At 36.3% G+C, this 17,419-nt stretch overlaps 2 protein-coding genes across 3 annotated transcripts in view; one reads left to right on the forward strand and one right to left on the reverse strand.

Moving 5' to 3' along the window:
• LOC128158262 (leucine-rich repeat and IQ domain-containing protein 1-like) overlaps positions 1 to 12,543 on the forward strand; it is a 152,174-nt gene extending 139,631 nt beyond the window's left edge. For both annotated transcript variants that reach the window (XM_052821026.1, XM_052821032.1), the window contains exons 11-32: positions 487 to 1,058; positions 1,699 to 1,837; positions 2,093 to 2,179; positions 3,159 to 3,294; positions 3,747 to 3,899; positions 4,625 to 4,775; positions 4,879 to 5,072; positions 5,284 to 5,411; positions 5,994 to 6,067; positions 6,171 to 6,264; positions 6,741 to 6,890; positions 7,024 to 7,464; positions 7,774 to 7,930; positions 8,310 to 8,432; positions 8,719 to 8,768; positions 9,079 to 9,324; positions 9,617 to 9,711; positions 9,830 to 9,940; positions 10,304 to 10,460; positions 10,893 to 10,968; positions 11,182 to 11,275; positions 11,472 to 12,543. In XM_052821026.1, coding sequence (XP_052676986.1) covers positions 487 to 1,058; positions 1,699 to 1,837; positions 2,093 to 2,179; positions 3,159 to 3,294; positions 3,747 to 3,899; positions 4,625 to 4,775; positions 4,879 to 5,072; positions 5,284 to 5,411; positions 5,994 to 6,067; positions 6,171 to 6,264; positions 6,741 to 6,890; positions 7,024 to 7,464; positions 7,774 to 7,930; positions 8,310 to 8,432; positions 8,719 to 8,768; positions 9,079 to 9,324; positions 9,617 to 9,711; positions 9,830 to 9,940; positions 10,304 to 10,460; positions 10,893 to 10,968; positions 11,182 to 11,275; positions 11,472 to 11,614 — 3,571 coding nt within the window. In that variant the 3' untranslated portion in view covers positions 11,615 to 12,543. The remainder of the gene's footprint in view (positions 1 to 486; positions 1,059 to 1,698; positions 1,838 to 2,092; positions 2,180 to 3,158; positions 3,295 to 3,746; positions 3,900 to 4,624; positions 4,776 to 4,878; positions 5,073 to 5,283; positions 5,412 to 5,993; positions 6,068 to 6,170; positions 6,265 to 6,740; positions 6,891 to 7,023; positions 7,465 to 7,773; positions 7,931 to 8,309; positions 8,433 to 8,718; positions 8,769 to 9,078; positions 9,325 to 9,616; positions 9,712 to 9,829; positions 9,941 to 10,303; positions 10,461 to 10,892; positions 10,969 to 11,181; positions 11,276 to 11,471) is intronic.
• A 1,593-nt stretch (positions 12,544 to 14,136) lies between these two features.
• On the reverse strand, positions 14,137 to 16,858 carry LOC128188131 (uncharacterized). The gene is made up of 2 exons (XM_052858991.1): positions 16,761 to 16,858; positions 14,137 to 16,600 (listed from the first exon to the last, which is right to left on the reverse strand). Exon 2 carries the CDS (start codon positions 16,586 to 16,588, stop codon positions 14,921 to 14,923), a length of 1,668 nt encoding a protein of 555 aa, XP_052714951.1. The 5' UTR covers positions 16,589 to 16,600; positions 16,761 to 16,858; the 3' UTR covers positions 14,137 to 14,920.
• Positions 16,859 to 17,419: the final 561 nt, after the last annotated feature.

Raw genomic sequence — 17,419 nt, forward strand, 5'->3', positions numbered from 1 at the left:
AGGCTGAGGGGCTATAGAAGGGACACATAGAGGACAGGTAGGCAGAGGGGCTTTAGAAGGGACACATAGAGGACAGGTAGGCTGAGGGGCTATAGAAGGGACACATAGAGGACAGGTAGGCAGAGGGGCTATAGAAGGGACACATAGAGGACAGGTAGGCTGAGGGGCTATAGAAGGGGCACATAAAGAGTGGACAGGTAGATAGGGGCACAGGGGTACATAAGGAGGGAACCAAGGAAATCTAGAAGGAAGAGTGGGTTCTAGGGGTTTTCAGGGTTTTTTAAGGAGAAGTAGGGGAGAAGAATGGAACATGAATGAATCATTTATATATGTAGGAATTTGACAAACAGGCTAGCTTTTCTAGCAGCTGCTGCAATTTTCAATTTGTCAATTCTACAATAGAAAATGTGATATAGGTATATATATATATATTGGTAATGTATAGATTTTATATTTAACTTGAGGATATTTTCGTCTTTTATCAAGACTGAAACGTGTAAAGGAAGAGGAAGAAGAAAAGGAAAAGATAGAAGAAGAAGCGAGAAGGAAAGCTGAGGAGGTTGCAAAGAAGAAAGCCGAGGAAGAGGCAAAGAAAAAGGAAGAAGAAGCTAAAAGAAAAGCAAAGGAAGAAGAGGCTAAGAGGAAAGCAGAGGAAGAAGAGGCAAAGAGGAAAGCTAAAGAAGAAGCAAAGAAGAAGGCTGAAGAAGAAGCAAAGAGGAAGACCGAAGAAGAGATGAAGAAAAAGGCAGAAGAAGAGGCAAAAAGGAAAGCTGATGAAGAGGCAAAGAAAAAAGCTGAAGAGGCAAAGAAAAAAGCTGAAGAAGAAGCAAAGAGGAAGGCTGAAGAAGAGGCAAAGAGGAAGGCTGAAGAAGAAGAAGCAAGGAAATCAGCAGAAGAAGCAAAGAAAAGATTAGAAGAAGAAGAAAAGAAAAAAGCTGAGGAAATGGCAAAAAGGAAAGCTGAAGAAGAGATTAAGAAAAGTGAAGAAGAGGCTGCTAAGAAAATAGCAGAGAGTGCAAGAGAGGAGGCTGTGGTTGAATCAAAAGAGAAAAAGAATGGTAAAGAAACATTCTAGTGTTTTTATCAACTCAAACAATTTCTTTGTTCAGACTCCCCTATCTCATATTTTGTTACATGCAGAGAGAACTGAGTCTTATTATTTGTGACAGAATACTCTCCATGGGTTGGAACCAATTAGCTGCTGTTGCATGGGGACATCATTATTTAATTTACGACTGCGCCATTTCATTTTATAGATTCCAAATTGAACACAAGGAATTGATATCTACACGAAATCGCAAGAAGCACATTTTGTGGATTTTAATATCTTCAGTTGGTTTTATTTTTCTGACTTAAATCAACTAAATAAAACTACATGTATGATAAATATCTGGCATTCATCATTTTATATTCTTGCAATTTAATGCTAAAACAGTTGAATCACTCAGTTAAGTACTTACGTAAAATAAGGAATCTATAGTAAACATGGGTAAATATTGTTTTATAGATATTTTTCGGACAAAACATTAAATAAAATTTTATGGTTCCACAGTCTGGCTGTCAATGTTTTCTGCTGCAGGCCACGGTCAAACACTTATTATAGATTATTGCAAAATTGAAGTTTTGTATATTGATCTGTTCACATACTTGTAAAGACCTGTATTGACTGGAACTAATTTTGCTGATTGTGTTCATCAGTGTTGAGGAAATCACAAGTACGAATGTCACAAGAAACGTCCGGATCTCCCCGACCAAAGTCTGCCAGATCCAGACCTAAGTCAGCCGCCAAACGCAGTGAAGATCTGGACATTTTTGACATGGACGACACAAAGAAGTTGTAAGAACATCATTCCATACGTAAATTCATTGATTTTTTTAAGAAATAGAGTTTTTATCCAATTTTAGATTAAAAAGCCAGTGTAAACTGTGAGTCAATGTGAATGAAATCTGATACATGTGCTGATATTTATGGTGTTTGTAATGTGTTGTTCTGATACGTGTGCTGATATTTATGGTGTTTGTAATGTGTTGTTCTGATACGTGTGCTGATATTTATGGTGTTTACAATGTGTTGTACTCGCAATGTTTGTAGACAAACTTCAGCACACTTGCTTCAAGGCCTGCCGGAGAATCTGGAAAAGCTGCGCTTACAGTGGATAAAGGAATGTATGCCATGGAGGTCAGTCATCAGAATAAACCAGACATTTACCTGTGTCCTTATTACTGATATAACCATCATTTACCTGTGTCCTTATTACTGATAAAACCATCATTCACCTGTGTCCTTATTACTGATAAAACCATCATTCACCTGTGTCCTTATTACTGATATAACCATCATTTACCTGTGTCCTTATTACTGATAAAACCATCATTCACCTGTGTCCTTATTACTGATAAAACCATCATTCACCTGTGTCCTTATTACTGATAAAACCATCATTTACCTGTGTCCTTATTACTGATAAAACCATCATTTACCTGTGTCCTTATTACTGATAAAACCATCATTCACCTGTGTCCTTATTACTGATAAAACCATCATTTACCTGTGTCCTTATTACTGATAAAACCATCATTCACCTGTGTCCTTATTACTGATAAAACCATCATTTACCTGTGTCCTTATTACTGATAAAACCATCATTCACCTGTGTCCTTATTACTGATAAAACCATCATTTACCTGTGTCCTTATTACTGATAAAACCATCATTCACCTGTGTCCTTATTACTGATAAAACCATCATTTACCTGTGTCCTTATTACTGATAAAACCATCATTCACCTGTGTCCTTATTACTGATAAAACCATCATTTACCTGTGTCCTTATTACTGATAAAACCATCATTCACCTGTGTCCTTATTACTGATAAAACCATCATTTACCTGTGTCCTTATTACTGATAAAACCATCATTCACCTGTGTCCTTATTACTGATAAAACCATCATTTACCTGTGTCCTTATTACTGATAAAACCATCATTTACCTGTGTCCTTATTACTGATAAAACCATCATTTACCTGTGTCTTAATCAATGATAAAACAAAACTGAGGATTTTAATTATCTAGTAGCTAGAAATTTCATACAGGAAGACAGCTGTTCATTTATTAGGTAGTATGTTTACTAGTGATACCATGTTGCTTATTCCACAGTAAGGTGAGCAATGAACCGTGGAAGCTGAAGACAGGAACTTCAAAATCCATGCGACGGCCAACGTCGGCCAAAAAGCTGCAGGCATTGAGTGAGGACACGATATTGATGGCCGCCCGAGTGTCAACACTCAGACAGGTAACGGGAGGGTCAATGTAGCACTACAGTTGGGAGGAAACAAATTCACAGCTACTTAAGGACAAGGACCTCCCCCACCCCCAGATTTAGACCCAAGGAGAAGTTGACTCTCCTCTTGATGTTAATTTCATTCAAATAATATAGTATTACACAACCTATTTCATTTTAGAAATATGGAAAAAATAACAGAAAAAAATTATTTTTCAACCCCCATCCCCTTTTGTAATCAAAATCATTGGTTCCTGTCCTCTTGCAGCTGTGAAACAGATAATGATATTTTCAATATCCTGATCCGCAAAACTAATTTTTATAACTAGTTCAAAATCCAACTTACTGTGCATTTGCAGACAGAAATGATGGTTAATTTCCTGCATTGCCATTGCTACATTCCAACTATTTGTTCTTTTAAATCCACTGAAAGCATTGATTACCACAGTTGACTCCCCTTGTAGGTGACAACAGTAGAGTTACGGGACCTGCCTGGCTGTAATATCTCTACACTGGGGCAGTGCTGGGGTCTGAAGACACTAAAGATGTCCAAGTGTAACCTGACTGTGGTAGAGGGGCTACAGCAGTGTAAACAGCTACATTACCTAGATCTACAGGTAAATTAGGTCAACATCAGTGTAAACAACTACCGGTACACTACCTAGATCTACAGGTAAATTAGGTCAACATCAGTGTAAACAACTACACTACCTAGATCTACAGATAAATTAGGTCAACATCAGTGTAAACAACTACACTACCTAGATCTACAGGTAAATGAGGTCAACATCAGTGTAAACAACTACACTACCTAGATCTACAGGTAAATTAGGTCAACATCAGTGTAAACAACTACACTACCTAGATCTACAAGTAAATTAGGTCAACATCAGTGTAAACAACTACACTACCTAGATCTACAGGTAAATGAGGTCAACATCAGTGTAAACAGCTTCACTACCTATATTTACACTTACATGTAAATTAGGTCACATCAGTTGAACATCTTCACAACCTAAGTCTCACTTGCTTCTTGTCAGTTGATAGAGTTGCCTGTCTTTTATTTAATGATGTGTATTTCATATTTCTTCTTTTTTCCTTATTTATGCAATTGACCAAAGGCAGTCATGTTGTGTTAGTATCACATTTTGTTAAAATTAGGTTCCATTATTTGAGAATCAATAAATATCACAGCACCTGAGAACATTTATTGGGTGCTGTTTAGCGTATTCAATACATCTGTGTGTTCGGTTCTTCCACCACCGTTATAATCCTTTCATTATATTATTCACATCACTTTGAGAAATGAAGACAACTAAAAGAATGTGTAAACCTTTTACAGGATAACTTTATCCAGTATGTGGACCTGAAGGATCTAAGTAACCTGACCTTTCTTGACCTTTCCCACAATTCCTTGAGTTCCATCCATGGACTCTCAGGATGTTCTAATTTGAGGTGGCTAGATCTTTCAAAGAACAAGATAACCAGAATAGGTAAATTCTTTCCCTTTATATTGGTGTTAAACTGTGGCTGATTACCAGAATCAGCTAGTGGTGTTTTGTACAGTGTATATACAATACCTACCTTTGTTTACAGGTGGCACAGAGTCCTTGAGGAGACTCCACACCCTGAAACTATCACACAATCAGCTGATCAGCACAACTGGTCTGAATGACACGCCCACTCTACAGATGATTGACATGTCCAGCAACCACCTGCAGATGGTGGAGGATGTCAGCAAGTTGTGTCTGCTACAGAGTCTGATGGTGTCCTCCAATAACCTACAGAAGGTCAGTAGTGGGTGGGGTCATATACATATATAGGGTGGGGCACCTGCTACAAAATGTGATGGTGTCCTCCAACTATCTACTGGGGGCAGGGTCACAGAGGGAGGGGCACTGCTAGAGCTCAATTAAACCTCAACAAGGATAAAATTGCAAATAAGTTAAACTTGACTCTGCTTTGATATGCCACATTGCAGTATGATTTTTTTTTTCACAGCTTCCCTGTCTGAGGAATCATGTGTTGATGAGAGTGTTGTGTTTGGATGATAACAGTATTACAAACCTGGAAGATCTGCAGTGTGATTGGCTTCCTCTCCTAGAAGTCCTCAATCTGTCTCAAAACAGGTAAATAAACTTATAGGTCCCCAATATGTCTCAAAACGGATAAAAAACTTATTGGTCCTCAACTTGTCACAAAACAGGTAAACAAACATATTGGCCCGCAACCTGTCACAGAACAGGTTAACAAACTTATAGGTCTTCAATCTTTCCAAAACAGGTAAACAAACTTGTAGGTCCTCAATATGTCTCAAAACGGATAAACAAACTAATTGGTCCTCAACCTGTCACAGAACAGGTAAACAAACTTATTGGTCCTCAATCTATCACAAAATAGGTATGAAAAGTATGAGTCTTCAATTTGTCACAAAACAGGTAAACAAACCTAAAGGCCCTCAATCTGTCACAAAACAGGTTAACAGAATTATAGATCCTTTTTCTATCATAAAATAATACAATGCAAGTAAATATTATAATCCCCCTGTAGTTTCAATTTCATCTATATATCAGGCACTTTAGAAAGTAAACAAATAGCTATTCAAAGTAAGAGATCAATCTTTCAGAAACAGTTGGTGTTTTGATTATCATCAGAGATCTTTCATGGCTACAACAATAGCTACCTAAATATTGGTCTTTTCTTTGTTTTAGTATTGAAGATTTGGTGCCATTAAATAATCTTCTGATCTTAAAACATTTGGACATAAGTCACAACCAAATCCTAGGTAAGACCTCTGTTGAGTTGGTACTTGATATATCTTCCTAATTATATGTTGTTTTTGTTAATGGGTTTTGTTGTAATATATAGATTATTTTTTTAATTTTCAGAGGTTGAGTCGGTGTCTGCTAGTGTCACAAAATGTGTTCATTTAGAGAGCTTGAGTGTAGCAGGAAACCCATTCACAGAACTGACAAATCTGGAGTAAGTCTTTAATCCATGCACAGTACATCAATATATACATGTATACACAGGCAGGAAACCCATTCACAGAACTGACAGATCTTTAACGCATGCACGGTACATCAATATATACATGTATACACAGGCAGGAAACCCATTCACAGAACTGACAGATCTGGAGCAAGTCTGCACATTATTCCACCTGCTACAATATATACACAAGCATGAATACACATCACATAATGATATTTATCTGTTTATTTATGTTTTGTGTGTACATCCTACTTTTGGTGTACATGCTTAAGAAATTTCCATCTCATTACCTAATTAGAAAGTATTAAAAAATATAACCTTAAAAACTGACACATCTACCCAGTACATATCATTTCTTTGAAAAACACATTGCTGTTCTTGAAATAATACATTGTATTGTTTTAACCTTAAGTCTAGATAATGTAAGACAGGCAGATGATTTAAGATGATTATTTGGATTTCAGTTTGTCTTTGCCAAGTCTGAAGAGAATAGATGAGCGAGTTTTGGGTAGTGGCGGTACAGAGGTGAAGCCGCGGACCAGCTTTGAGGCCATGTGTCTGAGTCAGACCAAGGTGTATACAGAGCTAGCCAACAGTCTGCTCCAGGATGTGGGGTACCTACAGTATTACTATCTTACAGCTGCATCTTGGCATATGATTCTCTCTCACACACACACACACACACCAACATTTACATTTATCTTTTGTTGATAAATTTTCACTAATTGTTTATTTTTTTAATATCAGAGCAGAGAAGAGTAAGCTGCCCTTGGATCTGGGTGCTCTCTGTGATTTGTACTTCAAGTACTGTGACACTACTCAGAAGCTTGCGGAGGAGCACAGATACGCACACGAATACGGAGAAATCACCATGGCAGTGCCTACAGCGCCCTCTACACCTAAATCTAGTCAGCGACCTCCATCCTCAAAGTCGGTGCGTCAGGCCCAGCGGGAGAGTCACCTCCTGAACCCCAAGGAGATGTTTGAACGGGCCGTCAAGACATCAGAGAAAGGAAACAAGGAAGGAGAAACAGCAATGAATGGAGAATCACTCGCAAGTCTCAGTGGTTCAATGGATGGAAGAATTCATGCTGGCCTCAATGAAAAGAAACCTCCAAATCTTACAGCCAAGGCAGTTAAAGCTCTAGTTGATGAAGATTTTGGTGTAAGCCATAGTAGCGAAATGAGGTAAGAATTCTATTAACACATTAAATATGTTTTAAAATTTTTTGAAAAGGTAAAAATTATAAAAGCGCCTGCAGGATTCAAAATTATGACTGATTTTGTATTTAATGCTCCAACCCATTGCACTATGCTATCAGGTAATAATTTTGGGAAAGAAAAAATTTATAAAATTATACTTGAATTTATTGTTTATTTTGATAGTAATCAAAGTCCGTCCCAATATGGAAGTGTCCCATACCACATTAAGTACAAGTATAGTTAGTCTGCTAGTTTTTACTGAAAAAAAAGATATTAACATTGCTGATTTTACAGTGACCTTCAGAATGTGGCAGCCACTAAGATCCAGGCCTGTTGGAGGGGTCACAGGGTCAGGAGGCGGATCTGGGGCACTGAGGTCATGGGTCAAGGACTGGATGAGGTGGACCAGGAAATCCTCCGAGAACTTCACCAGGCAGCCACCAAAATACAGGTTAAAATAGAGATATAAAACAGAATTAAATATGTTTTCCTATTGGAATTATATAAAAGACAGGAGTTGTTCAAAAGTCCGGTTTTATCTTCAAGGTTTTCTGTGTACAATTTTAAGTGCAAAAATTGTTACAGATTGTTGTATAGTCACCAGTGATAAAATTGTATAAAAGATATTGCCAAATAAAGAATATTTGTTCCTATTTTGAAATTAAAACACAAAAATGGGCACCCACTAAAGAAACAAAATATATGGAAATTCATCATTGAAATTGTTATTCAGACAATGCTCTCTGTGACAGGCAGTGTGGGCCGGGCAGGTCAGGCTGTCACTATCTCTCTGTATTTTAATGAGTACGTACTATTTCGCTCTGTGACAGGCTGTGTGGAGGGGCTATATCCTGAGGGTCAGACTGGAACAGGCCCTGGAGTTCGCCAAGTTTGAGGACGAGGATGACTTTGACTTCCAGGAGGTGGACCTCAAAGATTTAAACTTCAACGAGGTTTGTGGTCTCTATACTGCGCAGTTGGAAACATGTTGTTTTCTCAGGCAATCAGTATTCATATGAATATGTATTCATATTTATGTGACATTTTATTTGTTGAGTATGATAAATGCAAATTTTAATATTGTGTATAAACCCTCTTTTTTTTTGTTCAATCATACTTGCAAAAGAAATTGCATTATAGTAACTTTAAATTTGTTCTTATACTAATACAGTTGTGTTTAAAAAGGTTACCATTTATTTCAAGTTTTGCCATTGCTGTGATTTTTACGTTAATTTGTAGGAAATGTTAGAGGACTGGAAACCTCCACCCACCCCTCAACTCCCAGCAAAGTAAGGCATGGGTTGATCCTGACAATGCTAAGAAAGTGTGCATTATTGAATCTTAAGCTGATAATAGAGCTTTCCTCATAAAATAAGATTTTTGATAATATTCCACTCTGCTATAAAATATGAAATCATTTATCATAATTATGAATTTGATCTGTACAAATATTTCATATTTCTCCTACATATGAAAAAAGTAACTTTTATTATTGATTTAATCTGTGTAAGTATTGATAAACAAAAATTTGTTTTCATTATTGTATTGTAATTTGTTAAAATGTTATAAATTTTAATACCCCTTATTTTTCCTCTGCAGTCACCCAGTTCTTGGGAAGCCCCCCATCGGTAAACTGAGCAGTCCCCCGGGCAAGATCCCGTCCCTGAACCTAGGTGACAAACCGCAGCCCCCCGGGAATCCCCGGCGTGCCTGGAGGGGCATGGATTCCCCCCTGTCAGAGGCCCCCCAGAACGGTCATGTGCCCCGCCCTCCCTCCATCGTCAGTGCAACGGACACCCACAGGACAGCCATGTCAAAGAAAGAGGAGCAGATCTCGGAGGAGTGGTATGTACTGGTTGTTTCATTGATGTAATCCCTGAACTCAACCAAATTATAAACACAACCTCTGTTGTTTGTTGTTAGCTAATTACCAATTTAAGCCTAATTGCAAAATGAAAACATTTTTTGGTTATTTTTTTTTTCATAGCATTGTATTAAGAAAGAGAAATACCAACTTTTCTCTGCTTTTTTTTTTTTTTACTAGATTGATGCCTTTTTTATTTCCTTTCAATATTTAACAGTGTATTTTATACAAAACCAGACAAAAAATATGTACATGTATTTTTCCTTCTTGTAGGGGTTTCAGAGACGCAAACACAGCACATGTAATGATGCAGCGAGCCAAAAAACTAAAATACAATGCAGAACGCAGGAAGAAGCTGGGCAAACTGGGTAAATGTTGAGCATTTTCATTTAAAATCAGCCTTTGTAATAAACAGATTTTTGGGGGTCAGTTACAGTGGCCCGAGTAATTGACCTTATTTGACTTTTCGCTGTGACCTTTCCACAGATCCCAAACAGAGGCTGGCCTTGTTCAGGCGACTTGAAGAAACAAATGTCACAAGGAAACCAGTGTCCCAGCCCTCACGACAGACCCTACCCCGCAAAGAATACTTCCAGGGTAAGAAACACATTCCAACAAACACCGTTATCTGAACAATCAGGTCATGTTACCACAAAGTCTTGTGTAGAGTATGCGACCGTTTATTATACAAACCCTTAAACCCCAAAAAATGCTGAAAAAAAATGCAGTTCTTATGTGTAATACGCACCCAAAAAATGAAGAAATTTTCAGTGAATATTTTTTAAGTCATTGAGGTGCCTACCTTGATAATGTATTCCAAGCACTTAAAAGTAATATTCTTGATATTATTCACCTCATCATTTATATCTAAATATTATACATGTCAGACAGCTAATCAGTCATATTCATTTCAAATAAGAAAATAATATAACACATTTAATAATTAACAAAACATTTCAGCGCGACAGGAGGAGATCGAAAAGCAGGATCTGGAGAAGCGAGTGATGGCCAACCTAAGGAACAGCCGAACGTTTGAGTGGCTCCACAACCAAGTGGGCAGCTTCGAGGACCAGGAGCCCCACCTACAGCACCACCCGCAACCCCAGCCCCACTCCGTGTAAGCTGACCACTTGAAACTCCAAATGATCTATTGGAGAATTTTGATTTCTGAAATTTGATACTAAACTTAGAGTTGTTTACTTAAATTATTTTATAAAGTTTAACAGGTTAGTAGGAATAGCAAATTCAAAAAAATAATTTAAAGATTATTTAGTTCATTGGGGATCTCGCTTAAGAATTTTTTAAACATATTTTGTCATTCTTTAAACATATTTTGTCATTCTTCCTAGCAAAGTGAATTGGAAGAGTTTAATCTATCGCTAGGCAGAATTAATTAGCTTTAATAGACAAGTCACCCAGAATTCATGGGATACATTCACGCATCAGCATAACTAAGACTTAATGTTGACAGTTGCAAAAATATGGATATAAGAATGAATATCATGATCAAATGTTCCATATAATATGATAAGACTCCATTCACCAACAGGAAGCTGATGAGGCAGATGTATGACAACAATCTCCCGAGACTTGACCCCCAGGGGGGTAGGAACAACAGACTCACAGTAAGTCTTGCCTCGCTGGTTTTATCATTATTTATGCCTTTTTTTATAATTAGTTTGTAAATAATTCATAAAAAAGGATTATTCTGAAACAATGTACATTGTAAATTTCTAAAATGATAATAATATTGTAGTTTTAATCTTCTTTGTGAATTGTTTTTGTAAGGTTAGCAATATACTGTGTTTCCTCTGACGTTACATCATGTCTATTTTTAGGGGAGCCCTGCAATGGATCTACAGTCAGTGGACAGTGTTAGTCTACAAGGGGAGATGATTCAGCCTCCACGACGATTTTCAGCGGGTTCCGAAGGTACTAGCTTAGTAAATACATTGTACGATGCTTCAGTGATGAAGGCAAAAGACGCATATGTATATAAATTGAGACAAATGTCTTGTCAATAGAAAAATATTTCTTTATATATTATATAGTGACCAAAAGATGTGTAGTATTTAAATCTCCCCTTTGTTTCTTGTTTGTGCAGCAGTCTTTAATGTTTCTTTTCCAGCCTCAAGTGGAGCAAGATTCCCTCCCATTAAAACAAACTCTGCAGGGTCAGGACAAAAGAGGGAGAGGATCTCATTCAGGGACAATGAGGTCAAACTGGGAATTGGGTGGGGAGGGGGGAGGAAGAGAGGTCAGCGCATGTAAACACCTGAGGATGTTATTACTGCGGAGAAAAAATAGGAGTGTGTCTATTTTTATGGTTAAACATTTCAAAGATCTCGTGAAATGTGAAAATTTTAGATTATGAAGAAACTCTTTATTATTGGTGTTCATATGAAATGTTGTCATACGGCCAGCCAAATAAGTTCCGCTAGTACAACACTACTGCTTTAATTGTCAGAATGCTTTGTTTCTTACTGTGTTAATGTCCCAACTTTAATTGTAGTGTTTGACTTGAATATTCTGTAACTTCACAAAGACTTTGTAGAAAATATGAAACCATGCACCAAGTACAGGTCTGATGTGAACGTCAGTCTTTTTTAACTGTGTTTTTTTTTTAATTTATTTATTTTCTTTTAATTTTATTTTTTGCAAGAATCTCGCTAAATAAATACATTTACTTGACGCTGTAGTCAGCAATTTCCTTTATGGATATTTATGCATACAATTTTGCTCTAGCGAAGAATTGAAGCTTTTGATTAAGATTATTCCATCAAGTGAATTTCTATTTCACAAATGTGTTGTTATATTTCTGTTACTTTTATATACAAATTATCCGTCCACAATCTGTTTTTATTTATTCTTACATTGATTCATCTCAATAAATTGAGGCCATTTGGAAAAAAATAGCAATTCTTATTTTCTATTTGTCCTTACAATTATGAATCGTCCTTGAATGGTCATGTCTTGCTATACAGAAATTAACCCAAATCCTAGTGATAGGTAAAGACGAGAGTTGAGGGTGGCAATATCTGGTTCTGTGGGATATAAGATGAATTTATCTGGTCAAATAATAAAAAATGTCATGCACTTCTTGTCAATTATTCTTCTGTGATTGGATCAAAAAATGTTCAATATTTTAATATTTGCAAATGTCAAAGCGTATGATGAAATAAAATGTTTGTAAAGCTTAATGACTTTCTTTTTTTATTATTATTAAAATAGAATATTGGGTATTTATTTTGTGTGATGTTATTTTTTTTATAAGGTGGCGCGTATTGGAGAGGAATGCATTAATATAAAAGAAGTGAAAAACACACCAAGTAACTGTCTAATTAGGAATTCAAATCTCACAAAATTTCCGGCCAGCAACTTAAATTTACATTGTATATCTGTGCAACAGACTGAAATGGTGTAGATGTTGAGTGCGACATCGAGTTGATGTTTGCCAATCAACAGAATGACCCTGATGGTATCACAAAATAAAACGAGCTTTTAAATAATGTTTTGGAACGGAAATTGGATAAATTAAAATAAACACTGAAAACGATTATTTGGGATTGCAAAACATAGTTTATCTGATCAAATAAACAATACTTAACTATTAATAGTTAAAGTAATAGTTTACAGATGAGTATGTCACGCCAAATTCACAAAAATGAGTAAACATAGTTTCACAACCGATAAATCATAGGTTTATCCACTGTTTACTATAGTTTACTAACCCTTAACTATAGTTAACGATTTGTTAACTACATTTTTCATCTGTAAAACTATATTTAAGGGTTGTAAACTATATTAACGAGTGACAATCTAAGTTTGTCTGCAAATAACATTAACAAGACATTTTGCTGATATATATATATATATATATATATATATATATATATATATATATATATATATATATATATATATATATATATATATATCACATCTGTAAACTATATATTAATTTGCACTTGTGAACTTTAGTTAGGAGTTGTTAATCATAATTTCACAATCGTGAAACTATATTTATCAGATAAACTATGTTTTGCAATCGCAAATGGTTGTTTTCAGTGTTAATTATTGTTTTACAGTTCTGAAACATAGATGATCACGTTAACTATGGTTTACAGATGTGTAATATAGATTTAAGGCGTTAATTATAGTTTTCTGTCCGTAAACTATAGTTTACAACCGTTAAACCTTGTTTATCGATGGTGAAACTATGATTATCTCAATTTTGTGAATAAAAAGGTGGAGGGAGTGTTTGGGAAGGGTATCCCCCCCCCCTCCCCCAACTCCCTCTAAATTTAAAAGGATGATTTTGATTTAGAGTAATGGTTCAAAATTTATTTACGATCATTTTAAACTGAACCACTATTGTTCACCACAATTAGCTAGCGATATAAAGTTCGAACTGGATATGTTCATTATTAGTTTTTTATGATAATGAATTTTTAAAAAAAAATTCATCAAAATTATTTAAAAGCAATTTTTAAATTATGTTATCTTTCATCTGTTTCTTTAAGAAATTATGATAAAGGATAAATTTACAATTAAGAAAATCTAAATTTAAAGCTTAAAAATAGGTAATCTCAATTTACAGATCTCTGAAACAAAGAAACTTGTCTTGCAAATTGCAGACACTGCAAAGAAGACTGAATAACACCCTACCATACAATGCGTTTGCGAGCTCACACGTCACTGCTCCACTGAACACAGATAGACGTTATATTTGCTGCCCCAATGAAGACAATGGGTGCTTATATGTACAAGTTATCTACATGTTATATTTCTTATGATTTTCCCTCTTCTACCAAAGAAATATATTGGGATGGCAAATGCTGCCCCTTCCACTGAAGTTCTAGTGACATTGTAATGTTTATGCCAAAATTGAAATTGAGCAAAAATGCATTGAATTTTTGTTTAAAGTTTTGTTTTAAAAAATCATTCATAAAACATTCATAAGCAGTACATGTATCAATTATTCTCATTGTCTTAATACATTTTTTCAGAATCTTATCAAGGGACAGAATATTTCAGATGGTGATAAAGTTAGAACTGAGGAAACAAAGTTGACGGAAAATCAAACATCTACTCAAATTCTCAAGATTAAAAAGATGCAATAACAATTAATCCAGTCAACGTAGATTCTAATTGGGTAAATACATGTATACCTGTACCACTCCTCCTTATAAGGAATGGGCCTCAAGCCTTGGGTGGCCTCGCTCCATTGATGTAAAGGAATTGAGTGCGTCCATTCACCCTTATGTAATACATGTCACAGAGTGTTTGCTTATAACTAAATGTAACAAATACAGTGCATTGATCTATTCTGATGTTGGAAATGATAAATGATATACCTGATATACATTTCGGATAATTATGAGTACATCTTGCAGACACAGTCAGTTTAATGTGTGAAACGTGATCAACATACACCATTGTAACAACCAATATACACCATATGATGACATGCAGTGTATATACACAGTTTGTTTACATGCCATATATGTACACACAGTATGTAGATATATACATTTAATATACTGTGTTTAGGTATAATTTATACAGTTGATTGATTTATATGTGATACTGGATTTTCTTCACTTCACCTATGTACTTAGCCACAAACAGGTTGTCACTGGTGTCCACACATAAACCCCATGGACAGTCTAAATCACAGTTGTCAATGTAGCGGAGGAACTGTCCGTCCTGATCCAGGATGTGGATACAATGGTTGTTACTGTCTGCTGTCAGGATACGACCTTGACTGTCTGTTGTGATGCCGTATGGATAGAAAGACCCCTTGGTTATAGAGGGGCCACCAGTGTAGGTAAACCGGAGTCTACCGGCCTGATTGACCACCACTACTTTACGGGAATAACAGTCTGACACACAGATATCTAGGTTTCTGTTCTCACTGATGTATTTATAGTTACCAGATGAATAAATAGGTCCTCCGTTGTCATCGTACTGTATGCTTTGTTTCTCTGTGGAGCCAGAGTACCACACAAGTTTTGTTTGTTTACTATAAACACTGACCATGACAACCAGGAGGTCACCACATGAGGTAATACAGACGCCAAGAGGTCTCCACTCCTGCAGACTGATCACTGTCTGTACCTGTGTATTGTTCACTATGTTCACAGTTCTATCTTTGTCATCAGTATAAACTAAATCCCCACTCCTTGTCACTGCTATGTCGTATGGAACGTTCCCTGACTTGGTCTGGACGGACTTCACTAGTTCTCCCTGCAGGTTGTAGAGTTTCATCTTGTTGTCATCACCACGCGTCCACATTTCTGTATCACTCAGACACGTCACACCACACAATAGTTCTCCATACTCTGTGTCTATAGCTGTGATGACCCGGGGTGCATCCATCAGTGACAAGTCTGGAGGAGAAGACTTGGCTCCTTGGGGCGGCTTGCTGTAGTCTTGTTCCTCAGTTATGATAGATGATGCTGACAGAGAACCAAACTGGTCAATCAGCTGATCTGTGTGGATTTCCTGGGGTTTAAAGTTTGGTATGGACACTGTAAGTTTAGTGGGCAATATTCTAAATTCAGCAATCCTGGATTTGTAGGCAGAGACAAGGCTGAATTCATTGGAGTCGAGTAACTTCTTCAGATCAGCAATGCTCTGTGTGATTTCAGAAATAGAGCGTGTGATTTCATCTTCCTGTTTATTTAGGGCGACCAGGTATTTGGATTCCATTTCCTCAACGTTAGATTTCAGTGTGTGTATAATGGTATCTATTTCTCTGTGCCAGACTTCTCCATGTCTGTCGATGGTTGTTGTTAATTTCTGGGAGCTTTTACCCAGATCAGCTTTTTGCACTGGGATGGCAGATGCAATCTCTTGGTATTTAGGATAAATTGATTTCTCTAATTCTTGCAAATCTTTTTGTAAAACTTCTTTTTTGACTTCAAAGTTTTGGAAAATATCAATCTGTTCATGTCCTAAATGATTTCTAGAAGAAATACACTTTGTACAGATAGGAATGTCACATTGTTCACAATGGAGCTCACATCGTTTGGTGGGGTGTTTCCTACACTTGGGATAGTTCAGAGTGGTTATGTATTGTGTAAGTGGAACCACATCATGAACTTTAGAGGAATCAGAAAAATGTTTCTCTACACAGTCTTTACACAGATGTATATGACAAATTTCACAGTACATGGGGGCCACAGAAGTCTTACAAAGGGTGCAGCGTACAACATCCTGGGCACTGTACCAGGGGTCCATGGTCAGGGACACCTAGTTAATAAAGAGGGAACTAAACATGAACCGATAATTTCAGTTTATATTCAATATATGTACATGCCTTGGTTTAATAGACAGTTCTAAAGGTAGGATGCACAGATTCTATTTCATGCATTTACTGTACACAATAAAAAAAATGAACTATAAAACTTACCTAATAATACTCCAGTAGTAATCTACAGAGTTTTACTATCCAACATGGCGGGCTCCAGGTGTTTATAATTCTAGTCGTTTGCTACCTGTCCAAGATCATGTAATTTATTTAAATGCCAGGTACAAACTTGTACTAGGATTTGCATTGGTCCAAAATCTAGGTCACTCATTGTTGGAAGATTTAACCAGAACTTCTTTATTACTGATGAAATGTAATGATTTTGTTTAAACATGTTATATGCTTATGTTTAATTAGTCATTTTTTTAAAAATGAAATTGATTTAGTTTTATATCTGTTACCAGAATCGATGTGACAAGGGCGATAACCCTAAAAACCGAATCCATAATCGTCAAATAGCTGGCTCTAGTTAAGGTGTGACCCAGGTAAAGGGATTTTAACACTACTTAAACATATTCTTAAAAGTTTAATACAAGTAATGGCCCACCGTACATAACAGTGAGTCAACGTGGTACACGTGGCACCGCTGCATTACATTAACTTGCACTTCACAATACATAATATTTTACTGAATTACTTTACACGTAACCTAAAATACTGTGACATTTACTTGCAAATAACACTGTTTAGAGTCACTAAATACGACTTAAACATTTACTTCTTAGATTACGGTAGCCCTTTAGATATACTTTACTCTTTTT

This window comes from Crassostrea angulata, chromosome 1 (assembly GCF_025612915.1).
Source record: "Crassostrea angulata isolate pt1a10 chromosome 1, ASM2561291v2, whole genome shotgun sequence".
Lineage (NCBI taxonomy): Eukaryota > Metazoa > Mollusca > Bivalvia > Ostreida > Ostreidae > Magallana > Magallana angulata.